Source organism: Talaromyces stipitatus, genomic scaffold (genome assembly GCF_000003125.1).
Source record: "Talaromyces stipitatus ATCC 10500 scf_1105507295523 genomic scaffold, whole genome shotgun sequence".
Lineage (NCBI taxonomy): Eukaryota > Fungi > Ascomycota > Eurotiomycetes > Eurotiales > Trichocomaceae > Talaromyces > Talaromyces stipitatus.
In genome coordinates this window covers 2745069-2772335 of record NW_002990113.1, presented here as the reverse complement: position 1 = coordinate 2772335, position 27267 = coordinate 2745069, and the positions used below count along the sequence as shown (strand labels likewise).

Genomic DNA, 27267 nt, shown 5'->3' with positions numbered 1-27267 from the left:
GGCATCATGAGCCTCGATCCAGGCGGATTCCCTAGAACCGATTCCCCCGCAAGCTCCGATAGCTCCCTCACCCGCTTTAGGCTCCGTACAAGTGACGACGGTTTGTGCTTTTTCAGCTGCAAAAAGTGATTTGAGAAACTAATAAACCCGAAGAGCATCTGAAAAAGGATAAAAACTACCGCCGATATGCATCGACTGTCGAGCGAGCGTTGTCTTTGTTCGATACCACCTTACAAGAATGGGCCGATTACATCTCATTTCTAAGCCGCCTCCTGAAGGTCCGCATACAGTTGAATATTACTTGGGCATCCTCTAACAGCATCAACTAGGCGCTTCAATCACATCCTCCAGATTTACCGGTCGTGCCGCATAAGACTACTGTGGCTAAGCGGTTGGCGCAATGCTTGAATCCGTCGCTGCCTTCTGGTGTGCACCAGAAGGCTTTGGAGGTTTATACATATATTTTCGGCTTGCTAAAGGTAATGATGAGTGATAATATTATCCGCGAGAATTATACATAGTATTGACAGCATACCTGCAGCCTGAAGGTCTTTCGGTAGATCTACCCCTATACTTCCCCGGTGTCGCACCGACTCTTACATTCGCCTCTCTCTCTGTCCGGCCACTATTCATATCCCTGCTAGAAACGTACCTTCCAGAACTGGAGCCAATGACAATACGACCCGCACTAAAGGCTATAATTCTAGCGTTGCTACCAGGCTTAGAGGAGGAGACAAGCGATGATTTTGAACCGACTATTCGTACGCTCAATAAAATACGCAATGTAGCCAGTCAGATGGACACGCGGAGATCCAGCTTAAGTTCGAATGCTGGAGGGCAGTATTTCTGGCAATGTATGTTTCTCGCTTCAATTACGAACCCTAGCAGGCGGCTCGGCGTCTTAGCCTACCTTAATCGTCATCTTCCCAAGCTAGGACTCGAGAAATCTTCTACTTCGGAGAAAGGAGATGATCAATTGGAAGGAGGAGACGCGGCAGCTATTATTGAGTCTGTTATTTCTCCAGAGCCCGGGCTGCTTATCAGATGCTTCGCCAGCGGCCTGACTGACGATCAGTTGCTCGTCCAGCGAAACTTCCTCGACTTGCTAGTGACGCATTTGCCGCTACATTCTGCGGTCCTCCAATCGAAAATCAGGCGCGACGACTTGGAAAAGTTGATCCTTGCCGCAGCGGGAGTCGTGCTCAGGCGAGATATGAGTCTAAACAGAAGACTCTGGGCCTGGTTTCTTGGCCCAGACCCAAGCCAATCTCTCATTGCATCTCCCAACTCCACTTCCGAAAAGGAGCAGGATAACTCCACAGAGAGGGAACAGTCACAGTCTCGGTATTTCAGCAGAAACGGATTGGACTCTTTAGTTCGTGGACTTCTCAAGATGATCAATCAAGATACTTTACAACCTTCTCAGAGAAGCAGGCCTTTGCGCATCGCCCTATCCCTCATGGATCGCTGGGAAGTGGGTGGCTTTGTTGTTCCTGCTGTCTTCCTTCCTATTATGCGAAGCGTGCAGTCCTTTGAAGGAACAGCCGACAAATCGCACTTTGGGGAGCTATTTCGGAGTGCAAGCGCATTCTTCGACGGGGTCGAAAGTAGTCTTATCTTCTCAGAATTGCTATACCTCGTTCACGGAGACACGAGGGGGCAGTATGGAAACTTTGAGAAGAGAGAGAATGACCTTTTGCTAGCTCATTTTATCCTTGCCAATTTCAATATTCGGGAAGAAGAGATGTTACTTCTTCACATTCCTCTGTTGACATTGGCAATATTGATCGAAGTAAATGATATTATCTTGATGAATCGACCGGGTTTCCCATCAGAACAGACCAACATATACACTCAACATCTTTTCAAACTACTCAACTTGGTGCTGAACCTCTTGCCTGAGCGAGCATTCCTTGTGAAGGTAGTCTCCGAAAACCTAACAAGCGATCCACGTGAACTCGATAACAAGGATCTTATGAAGAGCATCCAGCAATTCTATGACCGCAGTAAGGAAAGTCTCGAGTTACCACCTTTACCATTTACTCCACAAGTCCTATCGGAGTTGATATTACGTATGGCATACCGATTGTCCATGTCGGCTTTAGAGGACCACGATTGCAGTCTTTCGGTAAAAGAAACATCGGGCCTTCTGACGGGTCTCCTAAAGAAGGCACCTAAATCGCGAATATTAGGGGACGGCCATCTAATACAGGCTTTTCACAAAGCTTTGGAGTTTGATGCAGCGCAACTCACAACACAGAGATTCGCTGTCATTTCTTCAATTACTTCAATAGCTACTTCCTTGTACTGTATTCATGGCGCTGGTTTTTATATAACCTATCAACAACTCTGTGGATTATTGCCGGCCTTAATGGACCATCTCTGGGCTTTCTTGTCTCCTGAAAGCCCTAAGTTCCATGTTGAAGCTGTTCGTTGCATTGGTTTGCTACATTCCATCACATGGCAAGATCATGCTGTGGAGGCTTCCATTACCTCTCTGATGGTCGGAGTCGATTCTCCGAAGAGTAGTGAAATGTCTAATATTCAGCATGTTGAAAGATTTTGCGTTCTATGGAGCCATAGCCTGCAGTGGGGTCAGGAGTCACAAGGTCGCTCTCCGGAAGGTAATGGAGCGAATGGAAAGCCTTTGGCAGATCGTTCTGCGTCTCATGTTTCCTTACTTAAAAGGCCTCTATTCATAGTTTTGGATTTACTATCTCAAAATTCTGAGGAGGTCTATCAAGTTGTTCGTGACTGGGTTCACGATATGCCATCAATCCAGCGGTAAGTGCCGTGGAATTTTCTGTTTTGATTTCGTCTTCCATATTGATTTTTCATTAGAGTCCTACATATCATTGTGATAAGACTCGAAGAACTTGTGAACATTGATGATCATGAAGACAAGCGCCAAGGCTTGATTGATTCCGACGACCGTCGAGAATGTCAATATCTGCTCCAGACGCTCTCTAATCTCATGTCATGCCTCTCCCAAAACGGTTGGATCACCCTAGTTTCTCATCCTGTCTCCCAGGTGGAGCAGCCTCATGAGTCAGAGACACCGGAAAGTAAGTAAGCCAGGAGACTCCATTGAATATTTGCTAAATCATGTAGATCCAAATGAACACAAAACTTTCCAGATAGCAATTGCCGAAACCTCACTTGCTTTGGTCGGATCGCCGTTGGAATCCGACTCCAAACTTTCTGCTGAGGAGCAGACTCTGCAACGCACAGCACTCTCGGTCCTTCGGCAATTATTGGTCGGCCTTGGTGCTGAACAGCTTATTGATACAAACATACATTTAATCCTTATCGAGAAACTGTCCATTGCACTGGATCAAAATAGTCATCTTCTCCAAACGACGACCATTGAAACGCTTCTCGTCGCGCTCAAAGCCAAATTTGCTCATGTTCTGCAACCCCCTCCACAAAAGCACAGAAGGACAGGGTCAAAGGGCTCCATAAGGAGTGCTTCACTTCTCTCCTTAAGTGCATCACTAAGTACAGATCGAGTCGATAAGTTACATCAGCCGCCTCCTGTACCACAACCACCTGAGCAGTTGCTGAATTGTCTGTTGAAGGGTATCAGCTCCCAAAACTCGCACAGTTGTCTCGAAAAGTGGATATTGCTCTTGAGTGAAAGTCTACCTTTATATGGCGAGTCCATTTTTCAAATTCTGTTGATGCTTGTGGAGTGCTTTTGTCGAGAGATACGAAAGTCGTTCTCCAATCTTCAAGTGACATTTGAAAAGACAGAAGACTGGGCAAAAGACCGATCGGAACATGTGACAATCGTCTTGTTAACTGGTCTAGAAACATGCATAGCAGCAGCCCATGAGCGTCTACATGCAGAAGAAGTGACTGTAACGAGCGCTCGAAGTCCTGACCATTCACAGACTTTCTTTGGAAACATGGTGTCTAATTTTGTGTCGGACGGAGGCCCGGCGAGAAATGTGGCTAATGACAGGCTGACAGTATTGCTATGCTTTCAAGACGCCGTCCGACTTTGTTTTTCTATTTGGTCTTGGAGAGCGAACAGCAAAGGCAAGATGTCTCTTGACACGGAATCAGTTGCTTCGTTCCAATATACGTCTTTGCGAATGAGAAATCGGTCACGGGCCTTGTTGGAACATTTGTTTACTGCGGAAGCACTTGAATCTCTCGAAACGCTGGTCGAGTTATGGAGTAATTTGGACCCATCAGAGACTAGTAAAGCGTCTCACATATTTAGCCTTCTGCACACACTTGATCGAGCTCGTCCAAAGGTCATCATTCCGGCAATTTTCAACTCCATATATAGCCGAACGAACCCAGCTGCATTGGATCCTAGCCGCAAATCAGCGTTGGCCTCCACTATCTCCGATTCTGAACTTGCAGCATTTTTAGTCACCTATGCTCGGTCACTTGACGATGATGTTTTGGATGAGATTTGGGGAGATTGCACGACATTCTTGCGTGACGTTTTGGCCAATCCATTTCCGCACCGACAAATACTATCTCGACTTGTCGAATTTGCTGGCATACTTGGCGCGAAGATGGAAAATACCAGCTTTGGGGACGACCGCCGTATGAGGAAAGAACTAGGGGTATGTATAGACGCGCTACATTTGTTGGTGAAAGTGGTGAATTAACTATTTATAGGACCTGTTACTGCGCCTTTTAGCTGCCATCTTTACTAGTAAACCCATGGGATTGTCCCAAGACTCTGGAATCTCCGCACGACCGTCTGCGGATGCTGATGGGTCACCGACGCCACATGCAAGCCCGGACAATCTGGTCAGTATTTTGATCTCATCATTACCGGCCTTCTTGACTGCTCTTGGAGAAACAGACCGGATCACGAATGCAATATCCAGCATCTCTGCCAATGTCATTTCACCAACGCTGCGCTCACGCCTGTTCCCAAACAATGTGAATCAAGGTGTACTCGATTTGCTACAGCAACTTTCTCGGATATCTGCAAGCTCCAAAGTATGGAAGAAGGATATTGTCGATGCATTCAATGATCCTAGATTTTTTGGGTCCCGTGTCGATCTCGTCAAGACTGGCTGGATGGGTTTATTACGTCAATGGATCCTTGTAGACAAGGAGCGCTTCCCTGAGCTACTGTCACGATTGACACCTCCCACCACAGCCGGAATTATGTTCGGGGTTGGAGCTACGGCTGCAAGATTAGAAGCTGATCGCAAGACTCAGCTGAATTTGCGTAGAATTACACTTCTGATTCTTGCCAATGGCGAGGATTACTTCATTATCGACTATCCCACTTTGTTGCAAAAACTGGAAGACCTTCTTCAAGCTACGCATATCTCGTCACCATCCTCAGTCACAAGGGCAGAGTTATTCATGGTTCTTCGAGCTCTTGTACTCCGAACCTCAACCACCCACATGGCTTCATTTTGGCCTTTGATCAACACTGAGCTACAGGAAGCCATTTCTGCTGTACCCCGGCACCAACAATCCGAACTCTACGGACCTTATTCTCTTCTTCAAGCCTCCAAACTTTTGGACACACTACTCTTGCTGGTTCCCGATGATTTCCAGTTACAAGAATGGCTCTTTGTAACCGACACAATCGATGCGATTTATCCTCCTGGTCGATGGGAGCCTATAGCCCTCGCAGACGAGATAGCTCGAACCTTGGGTCCAGGAGATGAAGTGTCGCCTGTACCTGGCGAGCTCAGTGAGAAGCAGAGACTCAACAAGCCATGTTTGAATTCTGATCGTATTCGTGAGACACCAAAGGATGAAATTGTGGATCGGATATTGAAGCCATTCTTTGAGAGGATCAGTATTCAGGCGTTTGAGAGTACCTATAGTATGGGCAGTCCTGATCGTGATGCATGTGTGGATGATCTTTTGGCAGATATTTTCAATGAGAGCACCATGGCAAATTAGATATCTGACATGACATCCGACATGTTCTCTAGTCAAGTCATTTTCCTTTCATGTCATATATGTTGATTCACAGATCTTATTGCGATACCCTACGGGTTTGTTTATCCTTTAAGGTTACTTCAAGCATAGGCAAGTTATGCAAACCACTAACCACTACTGTACCTAAACCCTAGTAGATCTGGATCCTGATAGATATTGACAACAGCAAGTGGCTCAATATTCTCTTGAGCGTCTAAGCTGAAATATCAAGTATAAAATATCATTTACTATACGAATTGTGTCATTAGCCCTATGTTCTCATCCGGGCATGCAGGAGGTGGTCCAACTTCCGCTCACATCGGTGGGTGACATGTACTTCTAAGCACTAACCTAACTTAAATAGTAGCTACACATGAATAAAAAGTGAGAGTATATATGCCATGTCCATACAGACAGTCATTCAGATTGCAGATTTGCCCTTCTTCCGCAAGACCTTCGACCACGGTATGCATATATTACGGTTTGATAGTTGACGTCCCGAGAGTCCCTCGTACTGGACCGGGCATTGCATTGCATCTTATATTTCAACACATATTGACACGGTGCTGCTCAGCGAATACTAGACTCGCGGGAAATTTCATCATCTATGGATCCTTCCTTCAGCCTAGAGAGATATTTATTAAATTGCCCAGCAATATTGAGCACATGCTTCAGATCTGCATGTGACATCTTTTTGTTCTTGAACTTAGCCAGCTGTCGACTGGTCGTTATGGCATTACGGATCTTGCACCCGTTCATCTGCTGCTCGGTGAGCTCACTAATATAGCATTTGATATCATCGGAATCGATGTTTGGGGTGCTCGATTTTCTTCGATCGGTTGATAAAATTCCGCCAAATCTTAAATCGCTGTAATCAGAGACACTTGGATGCGGGATTTGAAAGCTTTGTCGAATGTGCCTACGCGGTTGGAGGTCAAAATCAGGATGTCGTCGTAGTATTCAAGCACGCGCAGGAAGACAGTCACTAATGCGTTTCATTGCAGGTCAGACAGAGTACGTTCTTGAAGGAACACATCCGCCTCGTCCAGGAGTACAACACAATCCCAGATTTTCCCTAGGTGAAGAGCAGACTCCAGATATTGCTCAACATCCTCAGGTTTTGCCCTAATGTCGCTACAGGCTACCCGGTAAAGAGGTTTCTCAGCCAGCTCCGCCACGCTTTCAGCAGTAAAGGTCTTTCCAGTACCAAGAGCCCCGTGTAAGAGAATCGTTAGCCCGTTGCCCTTATCATCAACCATATCTGTTCCCCGTTCGGCTACGAGTCGATTAGTTATCAAGGCCTGAACGAGCTTTTTAGTCTCTTCAGCAATCACCAAGTTATCAAAGGAGTCTTTGTTCCATTCAACTTCCTTGATGAGGTCGACCTCGAGATCCACTATCACTAAGAGTTAGGACGAGTATATCATTGGTTGACTCGACTTTCTTACCCCATTTCTTGCGACGAAGATTGAAACTCACAATACGGAGTGGGAAGAAGAATATCTCTGGCGCTATCGGGGGCTCATCAACATTCATCTGCTCCGGTGAGATCTCTTTGCGATTTATTACGGAGATTTGCTTCTCAAGGGGGTGGAGTTGTCTATACGTAGGAAAGTCGATCATGAATCTCTCGCTATTCTGTATTATCGGTTAAATGGCATTCATGAAACAATTTAAAAGGAGAAGCACTCACACTATTGAGGGAATCAATGTTATCTCGGCCACTGTACGAGATAAATTTCTTTTTGCGACATGCCCAGTACGTCTGGCCCCGAAGCTCAAGTATTCTTCGAATCTCAGGGTGACAAAATTGAGTGGAACGACTTGCAAAGTATTTAATTCAACCTCCTGCTTGGGATCTTTGACATCGAGTTTAAGCTCCAAGGAGATAGGTTTCTTGTAGAAAGACCCATCAAATTCGTAGGCCCAGGCCGAATCCTCCCAAATCTTGTCAAAAGTCGCCGTCTTTCTTGACGTTACGATTATTTTGTGAGGGCTTCACGTTAGCAAGAGACGTAGCCTGATAGGCTTGAAGTAGGCCCGGTCCTTGAGAGACACTAGGATTACCTGGTCTTACGAGGTACTTCATGGACTCAGAAGATATGACTCCCCTAGAAATCTGGTCTTCTGCGTCTGCATATTCCCTTTCAGAGTTAGTATGCACCCAATATGCAAATAATTTGACAAAGGCTGTATGGTGAGACGGCAACTCTTGCACCACAGACTCATATGATGGCCGAGTGCAGTACCAGAAAAGGTAAGGGGAGTGGATTTCCTTCTTAAGATCAAAGGAGGGAAACAGCTCTGAAAATTTGAGTGCCTGTCCAGGTAATTCTGAAGATTATGAGAAGTAAACAATACGGTTTCAGACTCGGATTCTGGAACGGGTGGAAGTTTTGTTATCTCACCCTTCAGTTCCGCAGAGTAATATACCGCTTCGTAGGCATATGTCTTATAGGCAACAAAAGCTAGATTACTGCTTTCTTGTAAGTAGTAATCGCTCTTCACTGAGAGAAAACTTCCTCTCAGAATGTACCGGTTTCCGTCGCTGGAAGAGACCCGTGTCCACATGGGCTCTTAAAGAAGACTTTGTCATCAGACTTGAATCGGTAAACGACCTGGCAGAACGGCCGCCTTGATGGATCTAGTCTGGATCGATCCAACTTTTTAGCAGTACGTTCTCCTGTTTTATGGTCTGGATACAGTATATGAGCTGTCGGTATTCCACGGACGAGCTAGATTGCTCAAAGACGTCCTTATTGATTGTAGGACCGCGGGCCGCTCTCAGCAGCTCTTTGAGCCTAGTCTTAGGATGAGCATCACAAAGAGCGACGTGTTCCTTCTCGAATCGGGGGTGTGCGGTCAGGCTTTGGTTTGGAGCTGTATTGGGGTCTGTCACTTCACTCATCTCCATTTCTGAACGAAGTGGGGATAATTGTGGCTCATCTTCGTGGTTCATGACGTCGAGATCCGGATGTAGACAATCGCTGTCAAAATTGAAACTCTGCGGTACCGTATTCAGCTTGAAGTTTGCTAGTAGTAATTGATTGTCGTCGTTGAGTGGCCCGAAGTTGAGTTACCCTGCGGCTAGAATTGGATCCTTTTGCTGTCCAAGAGAAGGTCGAGAGAGTTGATGAAGAACGACCGCTAGTCTTTTCTTGTCCCAATTGCTTTCAATGGTTCGATCCTCAGATATGGCCTCGTGCTTCCACCGCAAGAGTGCATCGTCGTTTATGTCGTCTAATTCGAGTCCTCGCCAGTCGCTGGACTCTGGGACTAAGTCACCAACTTCCGAAGAGTCGAGACTTTGGGCGTGATGAGCAGCTCCTTCTTTGTGCTTCAGTAATGTTGGATCGGCTTCACTTCCCTCCTCATAGGGTGGTTCCTCCTCTTCTCCCTCCTTCTCCTCGTAGTCGGGATCCAAGAACACTTCTTTCCTCTTCCCCAGACAACGATTGTATTTCTGCTTTAGTTTCCCCTTGCTCTAAATGCTTCCAATTATTCCCTATCCTCCCCAGAGCCCTCTCACAGAAGGTTGAATATGGCGGATATCCTCCATTGCTAGGCATTACCAGATCATTGGCAGCTGTTTCACCTCTGATAATTGACCCTGCAGTTGGTAATTCCTCCACCATGGGTAAATAATTGAACAATAGTTACTTAAATGACGACCTCGGGAGAGTAGGTGGTAATGGTTGATCTCGCGAATGGTCCACGGGCGGAGTGCGAGGGCGAGGCCCGACAAGACTGAGGGTAAGATTTTGCAGAGCCCTTGAATGACCGTAGGAAGACTGAGATATTCAGCAGTTGGAGTCTACAATACAAGCTCAAAGTTGCCAACGGAACACTCGATGATGCCCGTGAGAGTGCATAAATCCCGCAAACCTGAATACTTCAGCCTACTGAGCAAACTAACCGGGCCCGTGGAAATAAAAACCCGTGATGTTACAAACATGGTTAACGGAGACATAGGGGGAAATCAGATTGGAGTGACCAAGTTGTAGGAAAATACGGTAAGTGTTGGTTTAGCTACGTCCTGATAACACGAAGCACAGGATTACGCAGTAAGGCTATTCCAAAGAGCCCATGAGCCTGATAATATTGATGTTATTCGAATATTATGACTGCTCCCCAAAAAGGGAGGAGAAGGATAATTACATGCAGGTAAAGAGGAAATCCCCAGGGAACCGGAATAGCTAATATTCCGGTGTTGATACTCAACACCTGGGGATTCCCGTACACACAGTAAGTAAGTGTATTGCCAGATAGAGAGATTGGTCGTCTGATATTTGAGCGCCTGAGAGATCACGGTTGAGTTGCGCAATATCATATTCGATCCCCCGCGATCATAGATGCGTTCGGACTAAATGATTCAACAACAGGGTCTCCAATGATCTCCAAAGAGTATTCCATCTGATCACGAGCATGATACTCGCTGAACTAGAGGGAAACGAATCGAGAAAATCAAATACCGTCGTCGGGGTACCAGAGACCAGTCGCGCCCTCGAAGGTGGGTGAAACGTGGACTCAGTATGCGTTAGAACTTTCAACTCACTTAGTCTGCATGTAGAATTATGCACCTTGCGCTACACTCGCGTGTTCGATACAAGCAAAGATGGACCTGAGATCAGTCAGCGGACATGTCACGTACTCCCCCTTGTAGCAACTTCGAATCTGGCCGATCCACAAGCGACCCTGCGCTACTATGGCATGATTCGCAACGTTCCACGAAATAAAGGAAAGTCAATGTGTCTTCTACGGCAATTCCAGCTTCTTGGCAGAGGTTCCTTTCGTACCCGTCACACGCTCAGAGATTTCGCCGTGGATATGATTGATCTGCTAAAGAAGGAGTCAGCATCTGTTGCCTGGATGCTACAGTCTAAGGGCGGGGAGGGAATGCGTCAGATGCCCTAAGAATCCTGAAGCAGCTCGTGTCCCAAGTCATCCAGCGGAATCCGAGTAACCTAAATGAACGTCGTGCCTCGCTGAATGCTAGGAGAATTCGGGATTCATCGAACGGGGATGATTGGTTGCCTATTAGGATCTACACTGGAGAGATTAAACAGAGCGTATATGGTAATAGATACAGAACCAACACGACCGAGGAGTTCCAATGGGTCTCTAAGTTCGATAATCTCATTGATGATTTTCAGTCATGCCGGATTCCCATTACCCTAAAGGTGGTTTTTATCAGCTATCGCCAACCGATAAGCAGAAAGTTCCAGGCGAACCTCAAAGCAGTGATTGATATTGGCTCGCCTCAGGCGGTGCAAAAGCCACAGGCTCGTCCATTGCGATTTCCCAAGCAGGCCCTGAACTTATAGATATGTACAAAACTAACAACATGTATAATACTTCATCTCTAGAAACATGTCATGTAATACTACGGACAGCGAGGTCTAAAATTGACTTTAGTTTGTCATCTATCCTTGTATATTATACCTAGGTACTCCTTGATTGTACCTATCACCGGCCTCCTCGCCGGATTTTGCCTCCAACAAACCTTGGAACTTGTCTCCACCGACGACATCTCCGGAAACATATTCATTCAGAAAGTTATGCACAGCTCCTAAATGTAGCGTAGTCTGGATACACTGTGGGATGTCCAGTGTTGTAACTAAGGATAACAACTCCTTCGCATATGCAGCTGCCGTCGCAGCGGCATAAGGCTGCCATCTGTTGTTCTTATGTGAATCCGCATAGTCGCAGATACCACGAATAATCAGGCAAGGTAAAGAGGCCATCAAACCAGCAGCCTCCGTTTCCACACACTGGATCTTCAAATCATCTCTCAACTTGTCCCTCACTTGGCCATCCTTGATAACAGCATCGGATGATCCAATAGTCCCGTAATGAATTACCGTGTTGAGGTCCAACCGAGGTTCACGCTCGATAGCCTCATCTGGATTGCAGCTCTTGCAATCATTCCCAGCAACATGCTGAAACTCCGCACGGAAGAGCTTGTCATTCTCCACTCCCTGGTGGACATAACCGCCCTGTCTCATCTTAGGATACTTCTGGATCATTTCCTCCAAATATCTCGGAATCTCACTATCCAACCGCCGATGGAGTGTCTCAAGCCTTGCCACAGAAGCCAATAGCACATCTGGAGGACGCTGCAGCGCCCCCGTCCTTTCGAACCGATCTTCTGGAAGTAACTTGCCCCTGAGAAACTGCACAACCCCACCAAACGTCCCTGACGGTTTACTGACGACCACATCACCAAGTCGAATATCAGCATCATGGTCTAGGTCTGGAACACCGCCCCCGATGCCGATGAGAAGGCTGAACCGGATGGAGCGGAAGTCGTTCAGCAGCTGGGTAGCCACTGAGGCTACAGTGCTGTTTCCAGGATCGGACAAGACGGCGATGACGGTGTTGTGTCTATGTATTCTTCCCAGTGTGTAGTTGTTCTTGTCGCGGCTGGTGGGTAGGTCGGGGTGGATCTCGTCAAGAAGAGCCTCAACGGGTGCTTGTTCCACGCTCATGGGGCAGATGCAGGCAACTGTGTAGTCATCGTGGCTGAGGGGAGGGCGTGGAGACATCTTCTAATATAGTCTTGTAGTTAAAATGCTGGGTATCATAGTATGTTTGAAGATCTGAGTTTATATATTGTCGTACGCTACATTTTGAATACCGCGTTGCAATAAGGCTGCGTTATGGGTGAGGACATGCACAGCCCCTCATTGGCGCCTGCTAATTAATATTATCATCACTGGCCAAAATAAATACCAATCCCTGCATTCTAGTATGTAAGAACAGTGTACATTTAGTCAAACCTGAAATTCTCCAGTACAAAGAGGTTCATAATGCGGAGCTATCTACAGCGTCAAGTCATGGCCATGTAAGCTAGGGCTAGAGCAAGAGCGAACCATAACAAACTAGGCCATCCCCATGAAAAAGAGAAGATCGAGTTACATTCAAGGAAATATCAGACAGCAGTCAATAATGGATTACCAATGACCAGCTGGGATTTGTCCTTTGTTTGTTTCCCCTTTTTTGTACCTGGGATGCGTAAAGGCTGAATTGTATGATTGCATTCGTCCCATCTTCTAGAACTACCATTTTCCTTTCATGTCATATAAAGTCTGTTGATTCTTGAATGTTTTAGGGATGGCCTACAGATCTGATTAGCATGCTTCTCGCCTCTAGGTTACTTTAAACATAAGAAAGTAATGTAAGCCACTGGTTACTGTCGGATTGGTGGGCTAACTCCAGGCCAATCCTGAATAATTGTTACAAGGATGGTAAAAATAAAGAAGTGAGTAGCAAGATTGTATGTCTTCTCTTCTCTTCTCTCCTTTCTGAGTACATCAGGTTCCAAAGCCGGGTTTATATAGATAATTTGCCGAGATGTGTAACAACTAGCAGACTTGGGGTTCTCACTGTTCCAAGCAATACGGTCATGACGTCTCAAGTCGAGTTTCAGGTGCACCAGGTGAAGGTTTATATGTTTGAGGATGCCTTTTTGATTCTATACCTCGTTGCAAATCCGGATTATCTGACAGTTACAACCAAGCTTACCCCCCTTTCCCCGCAAATTAGCGGCATGAATACGAATAGATAAGCACTAAAAGCTACATGAAGGCATTGTTTTCGGTTTGTTGGTTCATATTACAAATCCAAGAGTGATGACTGTCGCCAATGTGGTGTCCATGTATTATAAAGGCTGATTTAAGCGCATCTCCAGTTGACAACAACGTCGGCTTCACAAACTCGTATCAGATACCTACCGGAAATGACATCTCCGTTCCTTCAAATTCTGGATTCCGCTGAGTCAGACAGAGAATTTGGTCATCCTCCTCCAACGATCCGTGTAAAACAGCAGGCATGCAAAATTGACATTCCGCCTACAGAAATTACAGACCTCCAAAATCTAGTTTCAAAAGCTAGACTTGGTCCAGTAACATTTGAGAACTCACAACCTGAAGTCACCAAAGAATTTGGACTCACGAGGTCATGGATGAGCAAAGCTATTCAGGCCTGGTCGTCGGAGTCTACTTTCAACTGGTCAGTCCTCCCAATCCAGCATGAGAATCTCCTTGCTCATCAGCTCATCTATTAACTAGGAATAAGATACAAGACAACATAAACAGCATTCCCCAATTCATCAGCACAGTGAATCACAACAACCATTCATACTCCATCCACTACATGGCACTCTGGTCCCTCCGAGCAGATGCAACACCATTAGTATGCATCCACGGCTGGCCCGGCTGTTTCATTGAGTATCTCGCAGTCGCAAAACTGCTACAATCAAAATATACGCCAGATACGCTACCGTATCATTTTATTGTACCTTCTTTACCGGGGTATACGTTCTCATCCGGGCCGCCGGCAGACAGCAATGGAGACTTTTCTACCTACGACGTCAGCTGCATATTCCGGTCCCTGTTCATTGACCAACTGGGATTCGATCAGAAAGGCTACATAGTCGCCGGTGGCGATATAGGGAGTCGAGTCTGTCGGGCTCTCGCAGTCGACGATGAGCATTGTAAGGGAATCCATCTAACATTCTGCTTTGATTTCGATATGCGCAATTTTCCGCGCCAGGGCCTTAAGGATAATGAACTTCGCGATATAGAGGCAATCGAGACATTCGTCACAGCCGGTGCTGCATACGCACAAATGCACGCTACACGATCCGCAACCATAGGCTTCGTACTCAGCTCCAATCCCGTTGCACTCCTGGCATGGATTGCAGAAAAATTTCTAGAATGGACTGACCTCACTCCCGACATGGAAACAATCCTGACATTCATGACTCTCTACTGGGTCACTGACACATTTTCCCGTAGTATATATCCCTACAGACATGATTTTGTGCCGAGTGAGGATGTGCCGTGTCATGGTGACGGCGCTCGATGGCTTATTCCGCGAAGCAAGGTGTTTGGGTTTAGTCATTTTCCGAAAGAGATTTTGCCTGTTCCTAAGGCTTGGGTTGAGAGGACTGCAGTTGCTGAGGAGGTGACGTTTTGGAGGGAACATGAGCAGGGAGGACATTTTGCGGGTGTTGAGGTTCCGGGGGATTTGTTGGAGGATTTGCAGGAGTTTGTTGAGCATGTTAGGACTCGCAAGTAGATAGTCTAGAAAATCCTTTTAGCAATTCAGTCTATCGGTCTATTCAGGTCTGAAAATCAAGACGTTCAGTAGTAGCTTTATCCGTTGATTTCTACAAGAGTGCAGTTTCAGACCTCAGCCCGTCCAGAAAACTTCTGCACAGCTCTCGCCAACCGTTTCGACGCAGATGTCCTCTTAAACGCCTCCTCAATCTCCTCCAACGACCGTCCCCTCGTCTCCGGCATAAAAACCGCACAAACCACCGCGGTCAAAACTGAGCATCCACCAAACAAGAAATAAGCCCCAAAAGTACTACTTGCCAACAACATCGGCGTAGTCAATGCAACCAAAAAATTCGCGATCCAGTTACTTCCGTGCGCCAAACTGGTGGCCGCGGCACGTGTGCGTTGGGGTTGGATTTCGGCGGCGTAGATTTTTATGCCTACGCCCCAGGAGAGGGAGTAGAGCATTGCGAAGAGGTAGATTGAGACGATTACTAACCATCTTCCGGCGCCGTAAGTGCCGTGTACGGTGTTGCTGGCGTATAGACTGCCAATCAGAAACATGATGATACCGAGACCGATGCCGCCGTAGATCGTGCTGTGGCGGCGTCCCCAGCCATCGGCCCAGATCAGAGCGGGGATGGTGACGCTGAAGATGGCCACGGCGGAGACTCCGGAGGCTAGTAGGGAGGCTTCGGAGGATGTGAGGCCGGCTTGTTGGAAGAGGAGGGGTGCGTACTATATCATAGTTAGTACGTATTCGGAAATGGATCGGGTTGTGGATAGGAGTCGACTCACGTAAAGAACACCATCAATACCACTGAGTTGCTGCATTCCCATCATAAAGGCTGCAAGCAATGTGCGAGCACGTACATCGTGAGAGAACAATTCCCAGATACTATTCTTCCTTCTTTCTTCCAGATTGGTACCCTGCGAAGTCTGAGGGTGTGACGCTTCTTCCGGATTCGCAATTTCAAGAATTCCTTCTGCGATCTCAATCTTTTCACGTTCTGCGTGACTGACCCCCAAAATGTCCCAGGTGGCGATAGCTTCTGCCGTACGACCTCGAAGCGAAAGCCAACGTGGAGAGGGTGGAAGCCATAACGAAGCTAAAGAAAATGATAATGCCAAAGCAGATAGAATGGCAAATGGTAGTCTCCATGACAGGGATGAGTTGACAGTAGCAGAACCATAGCACACGAAGAAGCCCACGCAAAGACCGAGGGTGATTAGTAGTTGGGGAGTGGATGTAAGTGGTCCTCTTTTGCTAGGTGGTGATATTTCACATATATACCTGTTTTGATTAGAAAACTAAATACAAAGTTCAAGAATATTTACTTACACAACCAATGTACCCAGATACAATCCCTCGCCAATGCCCTCAATACACCTTCCAACAATAAACATGGAAAGATGAGCAGCACCAGCCTCAAGAGCAGCTCCAAGTCCGAATATAAAGGCTCCTAAACTGATGCCCTTGGGTCGACCAAGGATATCTGCAACTTTTCCCGCAAAGAATGACGAGATGGCGGCCGGGATGAGGATAGAAGAGACAATTAGACCATGAACGGTAGATGATACGAAACCGAAACTTGCAATGTAGCTGTGCATGATTGTTACGGGGCCAATGACACCGGTGTCCATTCTGATCAGTTAGTTTTCCGTCTATATACACCCGAATGAATGGTGGAAACATACCCAAAGAGAACCCCGCCAAAGGAGCACAGTATGCTCGCAAGGACATACTTTGGCGGAAGGCGACGCGAGATCATCTCGTCGGATCAAGTCTTCAATCAGATTCTACTGGATGCGTATGCACACAAAATATATCCCGAGAAGGAAATGTCTCTGAAATGCCTGGGGAACAATGGAATAGATATACTCGCAACGCAATTAGTCATCTCATCTCTGCCTAACCACAGAAACAGTAGCATCGCTCACGATAGACGTGTGATTGGCCCGCTGTACACCGCATCGTCCACAGGTGATGTATAGCATGTATCGTACGTAGTAGCAAGAAATATTCCTGTGGTATCAGCCCTGCGAAAGCCGGCTGCTACTCCCGCTGTTCGGAGTGCAACATTTTGTTACCCGCACCAGAACTACCTAGCGGGGTAAGGTACATCCACTGGTGGGAGTGTTTATGTGGACTCTTATCGCTGTCCTGACCTTCACAATATCGCCATGGCCATGGCAAGTTGTGCTTTTAGTTGGTCTTCTATGAACTAGTTCCAGATTACACATGAAGGAAAAGTCGGCCTGACTGGCAACCGCTAAATTCGCAAGGATCCACTGATATTCAGGTTATAAGCGTCATATGTTAGCATAAGCAACAATCTAGATCTTCACATAGTACTTAGTAACTCATGAAGAACAGAATGAAGATGTTCGAATGGACGTTGAGACGACCGAACAACCCTAACCGTATCCAGACTAGCGTGATATATGCTCGGATGTTAGCGGAGTGCGGAGAAGCCCAAGTAATTCTACTTTGATACACCAGAGTAAACAACAACCAAAAGCAATAAATTCAGTATTCAACTAAATATCGCCAAGTCATCACATAAATTGAGTTTATACGCCATGTTCCGTCCTTCCATGACCTCGTTGCGTGCTGGCCGTGTCATCGCCCCATCTCCAGCTCCCGCAATGCCGCGCATGTTCGCAACATCATCCCTTCTCCGGACGGACATTAGCAGCAGCGCATTGCCTAAACAGAAGCCTGTTGGCGCTTTTCGAGGGGGGTGAGTCTTTGATCCAGGCATCAATCCTATATCTCCTACTAGGCGGTGTGTCTAATGCTACATATCAGTATCTTTGGCTTCTTGCTGGGCTCCGTCGCGGCCGGCGTGTCTGTGTATTACTACGTCTTGAAGGAGTACAGAGTGTCTAATGAACTTTTGACGGATGATATCTATGTACGCGGTTGCAGAATCCCTATCTTTTTCTACGCCTGGGTATTGCTTAATACTAACAGTTGTCTAGGCCCTTCAAAGCGCTTCACAAAAACTACACAAATACGTGACTGAGCTGGAGACTAAGGTAGACCAGCTACAGAAAAAGAAATAATTTGTTATATATCTATCTACTTGGACAAAGCTCTTCTCCCTTTTCTCTGTGTTGGTTTTGCATTCAGGGCGCTGGCGAATATAGCGATTTTATATCTTTCTTCTTTCTCCTTTCTCCTTTCTCCTTTGATGAGTTTGCAAGTCACTTGATTGAGTCGGTTTATGGTAATCTGAGGCTTTATGGTTATTTATGTACGGAGACTGAAAGTGTCCATCTTGATCATTGTATTTCTTGCAGTATATTAACTTGGAATTGCCAAGATTACCTTGGACGATATGGAGTAGTCTCGTATGAATATGAATGTGGATTATTTACTCATCAATAAAATCGGAGGGAAGACGTTGAAAGATGCTTGATATCAAACAAACAATGCAAACATAGCTCCTCGGTCTTAATTAACTACTTAATAATCCGCCAACCAACCAACCCTTTCTCCCATCGACAAAATATCACCACCACCTCTCAGATTCAAAACCCATCACAAAATGCCCCTAGTCGAAGTCCTAGGCACATCCCGCTCCCACGCCACCCCCGGCTGGGCCTACGTCCCCGAAACCTCCCTTCAAAAATCATCATCATCCACAGCAGCAACAGCGCTCACAAGCCGCAAACGCGGAATCCGTGAACCCGGCGGCAGCACCACAGATCTAACCTCGCGGCAAAACCACGCAATCCTACGCCATTTAGCCGAACTCGATCGCGAAAACCATCGCGATAATGTTCACATCCCCGTGCCCGTGAGGAAAGATGCGATTCAGCGTGATAATGGGAGAGGTGCAAGGGCCAAGACGACGAGTAATGTGAGACGGATTGTGCAGAGTCAGAAGACGTTTAGGAATTATTTGGATGATGAGGAGGCTGCGTTGGGGTATGCTTCTACCTCTGTTATGGGGAGTGGTGCGGCGGTACCTGCTGCTGGAGCTTCGAAAGTTGCGAAGATTGCTGGGAGAAGGAGTTTGACGCCTGCAGCTGCTGCGTCGAATACCGATATGTTGACTGAACGGCAAAAGCGTGCGTTATCACGGAAATCGATATCAGATACAACAACAACAACAGCAACGAAGAAACAAAACACTGAACGAACCACAACAACCCAGGACAATAACGAAAACCCCGAAGTTCAAGAAACGCCTATCCAAGGCGGCCTCATCAAATCCCCCCACGACAACGACCATCTCCTCAAATCATACATTCCGCACGCACCCTCTGATCGATTAATGGCCGCTTTACTAGCTGAACCACCCCTACGATACCACGTTGCTCGCGCGGCGCCGTCAGCATCCGGGAAACCGGCGCGACGGTTTTGTACGATTTGCGGTTATTGGGGTAAGATCCGGTGTAAGAATTGTGGAGTGAGGACTTGTGGGTTGGAGTGTTATAAGGTTCATGAGGATTCTAGATGTGGTGCTTTTTTCTAGTTTGCCACTCCTAGGATATATTATTGTATAGCGTAGTGCTGGTTGGATTTGATAGATACCCCTTGTTTTGTTTATGTTTTTGTAACTATATAGATATGAAACGATATCAATAACTCAACTTGATCCCCCTTCTCTTCTCCCCCTCTCTAATCTCAAACATAACCTGAACACCAACAAACAATGCGCCACAAGCACCAAGCATAAATGCCAACCCCGTCCACGATCCAAATATCCCCGCCAACAAACCCTTCAATCCATCCAGTCCAATCGCAAATCCGATAAGATGCGCCGCCATCATTGGGATAATATTACCTACTGCACCAATGCCGCAGATGATTCGGTACAGGTCTGGATGAGACCGCCAGCGAGAAGCTGGGAAGAGTAAAGTAGCGATGACTTCGGGTAGGACGAAGAATGTGATTAGCCATCCCCACATGAGAAGACGAAGATTTATATCGTGCCAGACGGCGACGAAAGTGAAGACTATTAGTTGATTGAAGATGCCGCGTGCTCTGGATAAGAAGGTTGATGGAGTTTTAGTGGTCGATTTGGATGCAGATGAAGATGGTGACGGTTGACGACGATCGCGGCGGCCGCCTAATGGGACGTATAAATATCGCACAACCCAGAGATGATATGATCGATGCCATGAGCGCCAAAATGCCAACGCAGAATAATTATTTGACATGCATCGAACCATGTTCTCGGGTGGATCGACGCCGTCGAGAAGAGCCCACAGACGAAAGAATCGCCAGGGTATCAGAAGTTTCAGCCAGATGATATTCAGATTGAAGTAGCTCAGCATGCTGAGTTGACCGGGTGTATAGATTGACCAGTCGCTGGTTGACTTGGAAATGGCTACTGCGTAGATGAAGTGGAGAATGAGCTCCATACACAGTAAAGTCAGGCAGAAGCGGATTCCGTATAAGAGGTTACGAGTTGGTGTCAGAGCTGGTGAGGGATATCGCTGCTGGGAAATGTAGTCGTTGAAAGTAACGATGGGTCCGGCGAGATAAAGAGGAGAGTACAACACATAGGCAGCGTAATACAATCCATTATATGACGAGAGGTCAGCCGGTATTGTAAGACGATCCCGTTCGGACAGCGATGCGGGATCGATTTGTTTCTTCTTAGGAGTGTCAGCTATACTGCTAGAAGATCGCTGGAAAGAACGTACCTCGATAGGACTGTCGGAAGGATAACCCAGGCTCCAGTAGTAGTCCATATTAAAACTTATCAATCGCAAGATGGTGAATTTGAATGAAATCTGCCATCGAGGCATCAATCCTCCAAATCCATCTAGAAACTCCGCCCACGCTACCAGCGTGGGAACACCCTTGGCCGCAGCGACTTCCGATGAAACGAAAAATCTCGCAATGCTCGCTAATGGATATCCATCGCACAGCTCATTAGCAAATAACACTATCAGATTGAATATCCATGTCGCCGCTGGAATGTACGCCCGCGGAAGCCCCTTGACGATTTTATAGTTGACGAACAAGATGAGCAAGATCTTGACTATGGATATTCCGTGAAGACCCATGAGGAACAAAATCGCAAAATTGAAATCAAAGATAGTTCGTTGTTTGACTCGGGCATCTCCGGCAGATTTGCGTCCTTCGTTTGTTGACGCACTGATGGAATTGAAGTAATTGTATACTCGACGGAGGAGAGGGTGTACGATCAAGAGTAAGAAAAGGTATAGAATATTGTCGCGAAAGCTGGCGTATTGAGCGTCGGAATTGTCCTAACACAAGCTTCTATTAGCTAATATCAATCATCAAGGGGGAAAGAGAACGTACGACTTTCCGTCCCGGAATCCATCCCGGGGATAATAAATCAGCATAAATCGCATACGCAGGATGATCTGGCTGCGAAATATCGATAACCGTCTTGAACATCATCGGCACCACAGTGATAAACACAAAATAATAAAAATAAAATTCCGGCGTATTCCATTTTGACGGTTGAGCATTGGAAGCTATCTCTTGTGCTCGAGCATCTTTGCCTGCGGTGGGATCTCGCGCGGTAGAAGGTTGTTGTTGTGTGTCTTGAGCAGTGTATTTGATTGGGGTGGTGAATGAGGTGGTTAAACGAGTGTCGAGCGTGTCGAGAGAGTAGAGCCTTTGCAGGCCCTGGAGGAGAGAACCCATTATCCCACGCGTAGCATTGAGATGTGGTAGACTCGACTGTACTCTACTCCGTGCAGAAGAAGTGGTGAAGTTGCTCGCCGAGGCTAGTGGAGACGTTCACAGCCTCAGGGGTCGCCCGCTGTCATTGGTCCCCGCATCTAGATCTTTTACTTTTCTTCAGATCAAAGATTGACACCTAATAAAGCTTCTGATGGATGAGTCAAGCTTATTTGCGTCATTATGGTTGTACTATTATTTTTCAGGCCCATTAGAATTTCCAGCAGACCAAAAGCATCCGCACGAGCTATCTCGTCTCACAAGGTGTCGAGATAAAGATCCATGTCAATCTATTACAAAAGGAGAGCCTTCTAATGCAGCTTTCTGGTAGTCGTATCTTGAGCTGTTCGGAGCTCTTAGAGCTGATACCTCATTTCCAACAAGATATTCCTTCGGATATAACCATCCATATTCTATTTCCTGTTCCTCGCCGCGGCGCTGGCGAAACTGGAGTCGCAGCTTTGAGGCAACTGAGGGTTGCCGGCTTTAGCAAATTTGGATGTTGCGGCTGGCTCATCAGAAAGAACAGTAGTAACCGGAGGTAGAAGGCCGTGATTTTTTCTGAAACATGCTAGGATATGGTGATCCGCGTTCGCGCCTCAAGATCGAAGGATCCTCCTCTAGCTCGATGAAGACTCGTTTCTCCCGCATTCAACAGTCTCAATTCGACTTGGATATAGTAATGCGTCCTACCAGGCCTCTTTCTAGTGGCAGAATATCGCAACTATGCACACCACTTGATTCAAACTCAATACCCGCATATCCATCCATTTAGATGGGTATCAAAGACCACTACTGTAATTCCCGATAGTTGTAGAGCAGTCTACCCATTGCCACACAACGCAAATACCGGTAGTGGCAGAAGCGTGGCATGACGGATGAAAGTCCAGCAAGTAATATTGACCAAGGCATTGGAGGCAACTCGGAGACGTGGACACGAAAGAAAGGACCGAACACTCCACTGCCAAGGTGCGAAGGGACCTCGTTCATGTACATTGTCGTGAAATTCGTCAATGATCTGGCCGTCTCACCCTGGCAGAGTAGATGTTACAGACCGGCCAACGGTGTCTTTGGAATTTGGAGAGGAGTTCGTTGGTCGAAAACATTGCAGAGCTTAGTGTGCATCGTGATCGAGTAAGGGGCGATGGCGGCGGGGTATCAGCGCCCTGTCCGGTGCCATGATGGTACCTCGGTTTCTAATTTTCGTTCATGGGATGGCATCCACCGTAGTCAGAGTCTTGCTAAGCCTTCGGGGAACCCTTGGCGAAGTCGTTCGGAGCTGAGGACATCCATTCATACAATTGAATAAGTGCCGAGAGACTATTACCATGAATACAGGGGTAAAAAAGAAAGATGAAAGAAAGATTCATGGCTTTATGATGCAGTGAGAAACATGGTGAAGATAAAAAGGAAAGAAGTGTTGAGAGAGACGAAGATGGGAATATGGCAGGAAGGAGTGAAATTTGTACTCGCCCGTCAGGCCAATACGGTATGATACATCGAATTGAAATTCATCAAAAAGTCCTAATACGCCGACAATTGTTAAGGATTTGGAGAAGCTCTTTTGAAATCAGATCAATTGACGTTGCAGTTCTTTTGCTCCTTAATCACCCAGAACAATGTGAATTTTGGCTACATTGAATCTTTCCAGCGTCTCTTGCTGTAGAGGGTCAATAGGGTCAATAGGGTTAATAAATCAGCGACCATCATCCTCTCATTGATCACTCATTTGATCGGTAATGTATGTGAAATTACCCCACAAGTTAGCGTACGGCGATAAGATACGGTATTGATGTCGGCCCCGCAATGCTGTTATCCATCTACAAATCCAACTTGGTTGATACTCGAGATCTGAACAACAGCCTTCAAACAATGGCATTGACCAGGGTATGTATTCATCAATATAGTACACGAATAGAATGCTTACCATAGCCTGCTGCAGGTCAGATTCAAAGTCCACGGGACTGTCCAGGGTATGTTCTTGAGCATACCTAAGGATCGGGCATATGTAATTGATTAGAGGAACTGACATCTTACTGTCTACACAGGCGTCAGTTTCCGGTATACCACCATTCTCCATATCTCATTAGGGATGATTAGCACTAATCCAAACAGAGCATTCACCCAGAAAAGAGCGATAGAATACGGCGTAACTGGCTGGGTGCAGAACAGCCGCGATGGCAGGGTCCGTCGTTCCCATAACCCCTAACAAAGAACTAGGGCATAACCAACACAAAACAGGTCGAAGGCGAAATTCAAGGCGAACCCGAGCTCGTCCAGAAACTACTCAAAGACGTCGACAAGGGACCCCGGCACGCGCAGGTCGTAAAACTCGAAAAGACGGATATTGAGACACAAGAAGATGAAATATCTTTCGAGATTCGACGATAGTTCTATGCCCCCTGTTTGTTTTTTTAAGAAGTCATGACATCATCCATATCAAACTCAATCATATGAAAGAAATATTTTTTGGTTTATCGTATTTTCAGCTGGCATGAGTAGTCCAACTCACCGAGAATGAATCACAGCCTTATGGCGAGAATATTTCGGGGGGCTCCACGGCCGAGAAAGCTGAGGTAATATGGACGCCGACCCGGGACATTCCGAGTTTCAGTAGTCTGGTAATATCGTATCTCTAATACGAGCATCTGAAATCTGCCTGTAGAGTGAGCAGTTACTACAGACGCAGAATCATAATGGGAAGGGTATTTCAGTTGATTTTACTTTGTATCTATTCCTGTTATATTGTCAGACATAACGGATTGATTTATATAAAGTTTGATGGCGTGGAAATATCCGCTGGTAAATGTATGTGAATCTTTCATGGATGTATTGGCATCGTAATACTTCCCCAGAAAACTGCCATTTGTTACTGGTCCCGGCATGCCGAAGTTGAGTCACATGAATCATTACGAAGATTGCACGGCGATTCATGTATGTGTATTTTTCAGTGTGACATATATACACGCATTTGTATTGTAGAAGCTGGAAAGACATTCGACATTATTGGTTGACGAGAGTCTAACATTGCAGCTACGTATATAGAGGAGATACCGGAGTCTCCGTACGGAGGAGTATCAATCCTGCTTCAGCGCGATGATCCATCCGCCCACCCTCTCCATCAAGGCTATTCAATAGAGCATACGGAGTATTTGAGTATCGAGCAACTACCCAGCCGAGCCTTCTCGCCCGAAAGAAGATAAAGAACAAAACAACGTACGATATTTCCATTTAAATGGAGTCGTAACCAATCATCAAATGACAAATCAAATGAATAAGCCCAATAGAATAATCATCAAAATCTATTTCAACTACGGAACGCCGGAAAAGATACACATAATAATACAGGATGGCCAATCAGATATTGGTCGTGCGTATAAAGATTTATATTGCGTGTACATTAATAATTACTAGCGTGATACGAGTAAATATGTCTACGCCACGATACGGATCTAGAATGCCTGATCCCAAAACAGAAAAATGTGAAATTTGAATCTCGGTCAAAGATTCCTATCAATCCTCGTCTTGCCATCATCGATATTGAATTTTTCTGGCCATGTGACGTCCAGGGTTCGGGGAAGAAGTTTCAATGCTGTTGCTGTGGCAGATTAGGCTATTGCGGCTATGACTCGTAATGATATAAAAGGCCGCGGCCTGGGTAGGCCGGTTCTTGCCTCAGGTTTTCTTACTCAGACAACATTGCAACCTTTGATATTATACTTCTATTGATCATAAATTATACACGATCAATGTATTCTGTCACAGCAACGACGACGCCGTTACGGCTCTCGGCCACGGGTATATCAAAGACTGTCTGCGTAGGCAGTCTTTATGTACTTGCCGGAGGCCATCACTATTCGACTTTGCAATCAATCAGAGTCCGCTACAGCCCTGTTTCATTGTCGAGCACAACGTCAAAACGATCACTCTCATCGGCATCACCCAAATCCGCTATCAAGGAATTCTTTCCCAGGGTCGAAACGAAACAGATCATTGAGGCGGAGAGTGCATGGAAACATCCAGTGTAAGCTGGACCATCCTGTCCGAGAGTTTTCTCAGCTAACGTCTGACTATCAGATACACCGAAGAACAAATGCGCAGTATACGTACTGAACACCGCAAAGCCCGCACCTGGTCGGATCGATTTGCTTTAGCTATGGTGCAAGGTCTGCGGTGGGGAATGGACTTTGTCACTGGCTACCGTCATCCGCCGAAGGGTGACGTCAAAGATCCAAAAGCAGTGACAAAGTTCACAATGACTGAGCGGCAATGGTTGAATCGGGTATTGTTCTTGGAGAGTGTTGCCGGTGTCCCCGGTATGGTTGCGGGGATGTTACGACATCTCCGTAGTCTGCGGACGATGAGAAGGGATAATGGATGGTGAGTAATCCCCTCCCCTCCCCTCCCCTGGCAGTATAAGGTGACTAACAGGGATAGGATCGAAACTCTTCTCGAAGAGGCATACAACGAACGCATGCATCTCCTCACGTTCATGAAAATCGCCGAACCAGGCTTGTTCATGAGACTGATGGTCCTCGGCGCTCAGGGCGTTTACTTCAACGGCCTTTTCATTTCCTACCTCATCTCCCCACGCACCTGTCACCGTTTCGTCGGTTACCTCGAAGAAGAAGCCGTCCTAACCTATACACGCGTCATCCAAGAAATCGAAGCAGGCAACCTACCCGAGTGGGAGAAGATGGAAGCGCCCGAAATCGCAGTTAAATATTGGCAGATGCCCGAGGGACATCGATCAATGCTCGATTTGATGTTGTATGTGCGTGCCGATGAGGCTAAGCATCGGGAAGTCAATCATACATTGGGTAATTTGAATCAGAAAGAAGATCCGAATCCGTATACCGCGGTATTCAGAGATTCGAAGAAGCCTCGGCCTAGCAAAGGGGGCGATTTGATGAAGCCAACGGGTTGGGAGAGGGAGGAAGTTATTTAACGTTCACTTCATTTTCTTTTGTTTTGGTGCAGCATCATCTCTACTCAGAGGAAGGAGTTTTATCAACTGTATACCACGGGGTGTTTGTCGGGCCAGGGGCTAAAAATTGCATAAATTAGAGAGCAGGAATGTTAATGTCTTTAGCGATCGAGAAGGTTCAATTCGTAGTGTAGTGTGGTTGCTCCGGTAGAGGAATTGGTCGTTGTGTTGTTGTTGTGGTGGTGGTGGCTCAAATGGAATGGGACCAAAGATCTGGAGATATGCGCGACACGAGACGCGACATCACGTGACCATGCCACAGATAAATAACAAAATAATCCCTGCAGACTCGCAACAGGGACAAGTCATGATATGTAGAAATTGGTTTTATTGCCTGAGAAGTCTCCGAATTGCAAATACTTTGATCAATCTGCACAATCATGGCTGGATTGCATGAACCCCCCACGAGCGGGTTCACCTCCTTAGTGTGACTGTTTGTGTACTAGGGAAATTCTTATTGTTCATCTAATTAAACTAGTTCCAGAGCAATTTCCCTTTCTCCCTCGACTTCATTATATATTTTCTTTCTCGTCACTCTTATTTATCTGTTTATAACCATATCGACTATCGTTCGGTCTACATAATCTATTATTTACGCTATTGATCATCGCCGAACCCTCCCCAGCAGA

The 27267-nt window shown here is 46.4% G+C and overlaps 11 protein-coding genes across 12 annotated transcripts, besides 1 other annotated feature; 6 read left to right on the top strand and 5 right to left on the bottom strand.

The window, feature by feature from the left end:
- Nucleotides 1-6: 6 nt before the first annotated feature.
- TSTA_069480 (cellular morphogenesis regulator DopA) lies at nt 7-6165 on the top strand (the record flags this gene model as incomplete). The annotated part of the gene is made up of 7 exons (XM_002340874.1): nt 7-100; nt 154-278; nt 330-479; nt 542-2784; nt 2842-3065; nt 3112-4583; nt 4639-6165. The coding sequence occupies 7 exons, from the start codon at nt 7-9 to the stop codon at nt 5893-5895; spliced, it is 5565 nt and encodes a 1854-aa protein (XP_002340915.1). The 3' UTR covers nt 5896-6165.
- Nucleotides 6166-6483: 318 nt separating this feature from the next.
- TSTA_069470 (uncharacterized protein) lies at nt 6484-8484 on the bottom strand (the record flags this gene model as incomplete). Its single annotated transcript, XM_002340873.1, has 7 exons — nt 6484-6742; nt 6796-6898; nt 6932-7309; nt 7362-7513; nt 7607-7860; nt 7916-8247; nt 8322-8484. 7 exons carry the CDS (start codon nt 8482-8484, stop codon nt 6484-6486), a joined length of 1641 nt encoding a protein of 546 aa, XP_002340914.1.
- Nucleotides 8485-8989: 505 nt separating this feature from the next.
- On the bottom strand, nt 8990-9472 carry TSTA_069460 (uncharacterized protein; the record flags this gene model as incomplete). Its single annotated transcript, XM_002340872.1, has 2 exons — nt 8990-9397; nt 9443-9472. The coding sequence occupies 2 exons, from the start codon at nt 9470-9472 to the stop codon at nt 8990-8992; spliced, it is 438 nt and encodes a 145-aa protein (XP_002340913.1).
- A 1814-nt stretch (nt 9473-11286) lies between these two features.
- Nucleotides 11287-12539, bottom strand: TSTA_069450 (uncharacterized protein; the record flags this gene model as incomplete). Its single annotated transcript, XM_002340871.1, has 2 exons — nt 11417-12539; nt 11287-11312 (listed from the first exon to the last, which is right to left on the bottom strand). Exons 1-2 carry the CDS (start codon nt 12456-12458, stop codon nt 11287-11289), a joined length of 1068 nt encoding a protein of 355 aa, XP_002340912.1. The 5' UTR covers nt 12459-12539.
- An 882-nt stretch (nt 12540-13421) lies between these two features.
- Nucleotides 13422-15046, top strand: TSTA_069440 (epoxide hydrolase, putative). Its single transcript, XM_002340870.1, has 3 exons — nt 13422-13512; nt 13604-13923; nt 13983-15046. The coding sequence occupies exons 1-3, from the start codon at nt 13495-13497 to the stop codon at nt 14992-14994; spliced, it is 1350 nt and encodes a 449-aa protein (XP_002340911.1). The 5' UTR covers nt 13422-13494; the 3' UTR covers nt 14995-15046.
- A 14-nt stretch (nt 15047-15060) lies between these two features.
- On the bottom strand, nt 15061-16747 carry TSTA_069430 (MFS sugar transporter, putative; the record flags this gene model as incomplete). The annotated part of the gene is made up of 4 exons (XM_002340869.1): nt 15061-15713; nt 15774-16269; nt 16318-16620; nt 16674-16747. The coding sequence occupies 4 exons, from the start codon at nt 16745-16747 to the stop codon at nt 15102-15104; spliced, it is 1485 nt and encodes a 494-aa protein (XP_002340910.1). The 3' UTR covers nt 15061-15101.
- A 721-nt stretch (nt 16748-17468) lies between these two features.
- On the top strand, nt 17469-18385 carry TSTA_069420 (uncharacterized protein). Of its 2 annotated transcripts, XM_002340867.1 has the most exons (3): nt 17469-17719; nt 17788-17893; nt 17961-18385. In XM_002340867.1, the coding sequence occupies exons 1-3, from the start codon at nt 17559-17561 to the stop codon at nt 18042-18044; spliced, it is 351 nt and encodes a 116-aa protein (XP_002340908.1). In that variant the 5' UTR covers nt 17469-17558; the 3' UTR covers nt 18045-18385. The 2 variants fall into 2 exon arrangements, with proteins under 2 accessions (XP_002340908.1, XP_002340909.1); XM_002340868.1 differs by having other exon boundaries at nt 17788-18385.
- A 144-nt stretch (nt 18386-18529) lies between these two features.
- TSTA_069410 (HIT finger domain protein, putative) lies at nt 18530-19462 on the top strand (the record flags this gene model as incomplete). The annotated part of the gene is made up of 2 exons (XM_002340866.1): nt 18530-19055; nt 19101-19462. The coding sequence occupies 2 exons, from the start codon at nt 18530-18532 to the stop codon at nt 19460-19462; spliced, it is 888 nt and encodes a 295-aa protein (XP_002340907.1).
- A 106-nt stretch (nt 19463-19568) lies between these two features.
- On the bottom strand, nt 19569-21615 carry TSTA_069400 (glycerol:H symporter (Gup1), putative; the record flags this gene model as incomplete). The annotated part of the gene is made up of 3 exons (XM_002340865.1): nt 19569-20591; nt 20640-21209; nt 21265-21615. 3 exons carry the CDS (start codon nt 21613-21615, stop codon nt 19569-19571), a joined length of 1944 nt encoding a protein of 647 aa, XP_002340906.1.
- Nucleotides 21616-23523: 1908 nt separating this feature from the next.
- On the top strand, nt 23524-24042 carry TSTA_069390 (acylphosphatase family protein; the record flags this gene model as incomplete). Its single annotated transcript, XM_002340864.1, has 5 exons — nt 23524-23538; nt 23594-23624; nt 23700-23712; nt 23767-23836; nt 23893-24042. The coding sequence occupies 5 exons, from the start codon at nt 23524-23526 to the stop codon at nt 24040-24042; spliced, it is 279 nt and encodes a 92-aa protein (XP_002340905.1).
- Nucleotides 24043-25400: 1358 nt separating this feature from the next.
- Nucleotides 25401-26599, top strand: TSTA_069380 (alternative oxidase AlxA, putative; the record flags this gene model as incomplete). Its single annotated transcript, XM_002340863.1, has 3 exons — nt 25401-25675; nt 25729-26031; nt 26089-26599. 3 exons carry the CDS (start codon nt 25401-25403, stop codon nt 26597-26599), a joined length of 1089 nt encoding a protein of 362 aa, XP_002340904.1.
- Nucleotides 26040-26060: a microsatellite.
- Nucleotides 26600-27267: the final 668 nt, after the last annotated feature.

Bases quoted from the DNA above. Each gene is read 5' to 3' on its own strand.
- TSTA_069440 (XM_002340870.1), top strand. The intron at 13,924-13,982 runs GTCAGTCCTCCC...TCTATTAACTAG, and splicing joins TCGGAGTCTACTTTCAACTG to GAATAAGATACAAGACAACA.
- TSTA_069420 (XM_002340868.1), top strand. From the start codon at position 17,559: ATGTTCCGTCCTTCCATGACCTCGTTGCGTGCTGGCCGTGTCATCGCC. The intron at 17,720-17,787 runs GTGAGTCTTTGA...GCTACATATCAG, and splicing joins GTTGGCGCTTTTCGAGGGGG to TATCTTTGGCTTCTTGCTGG.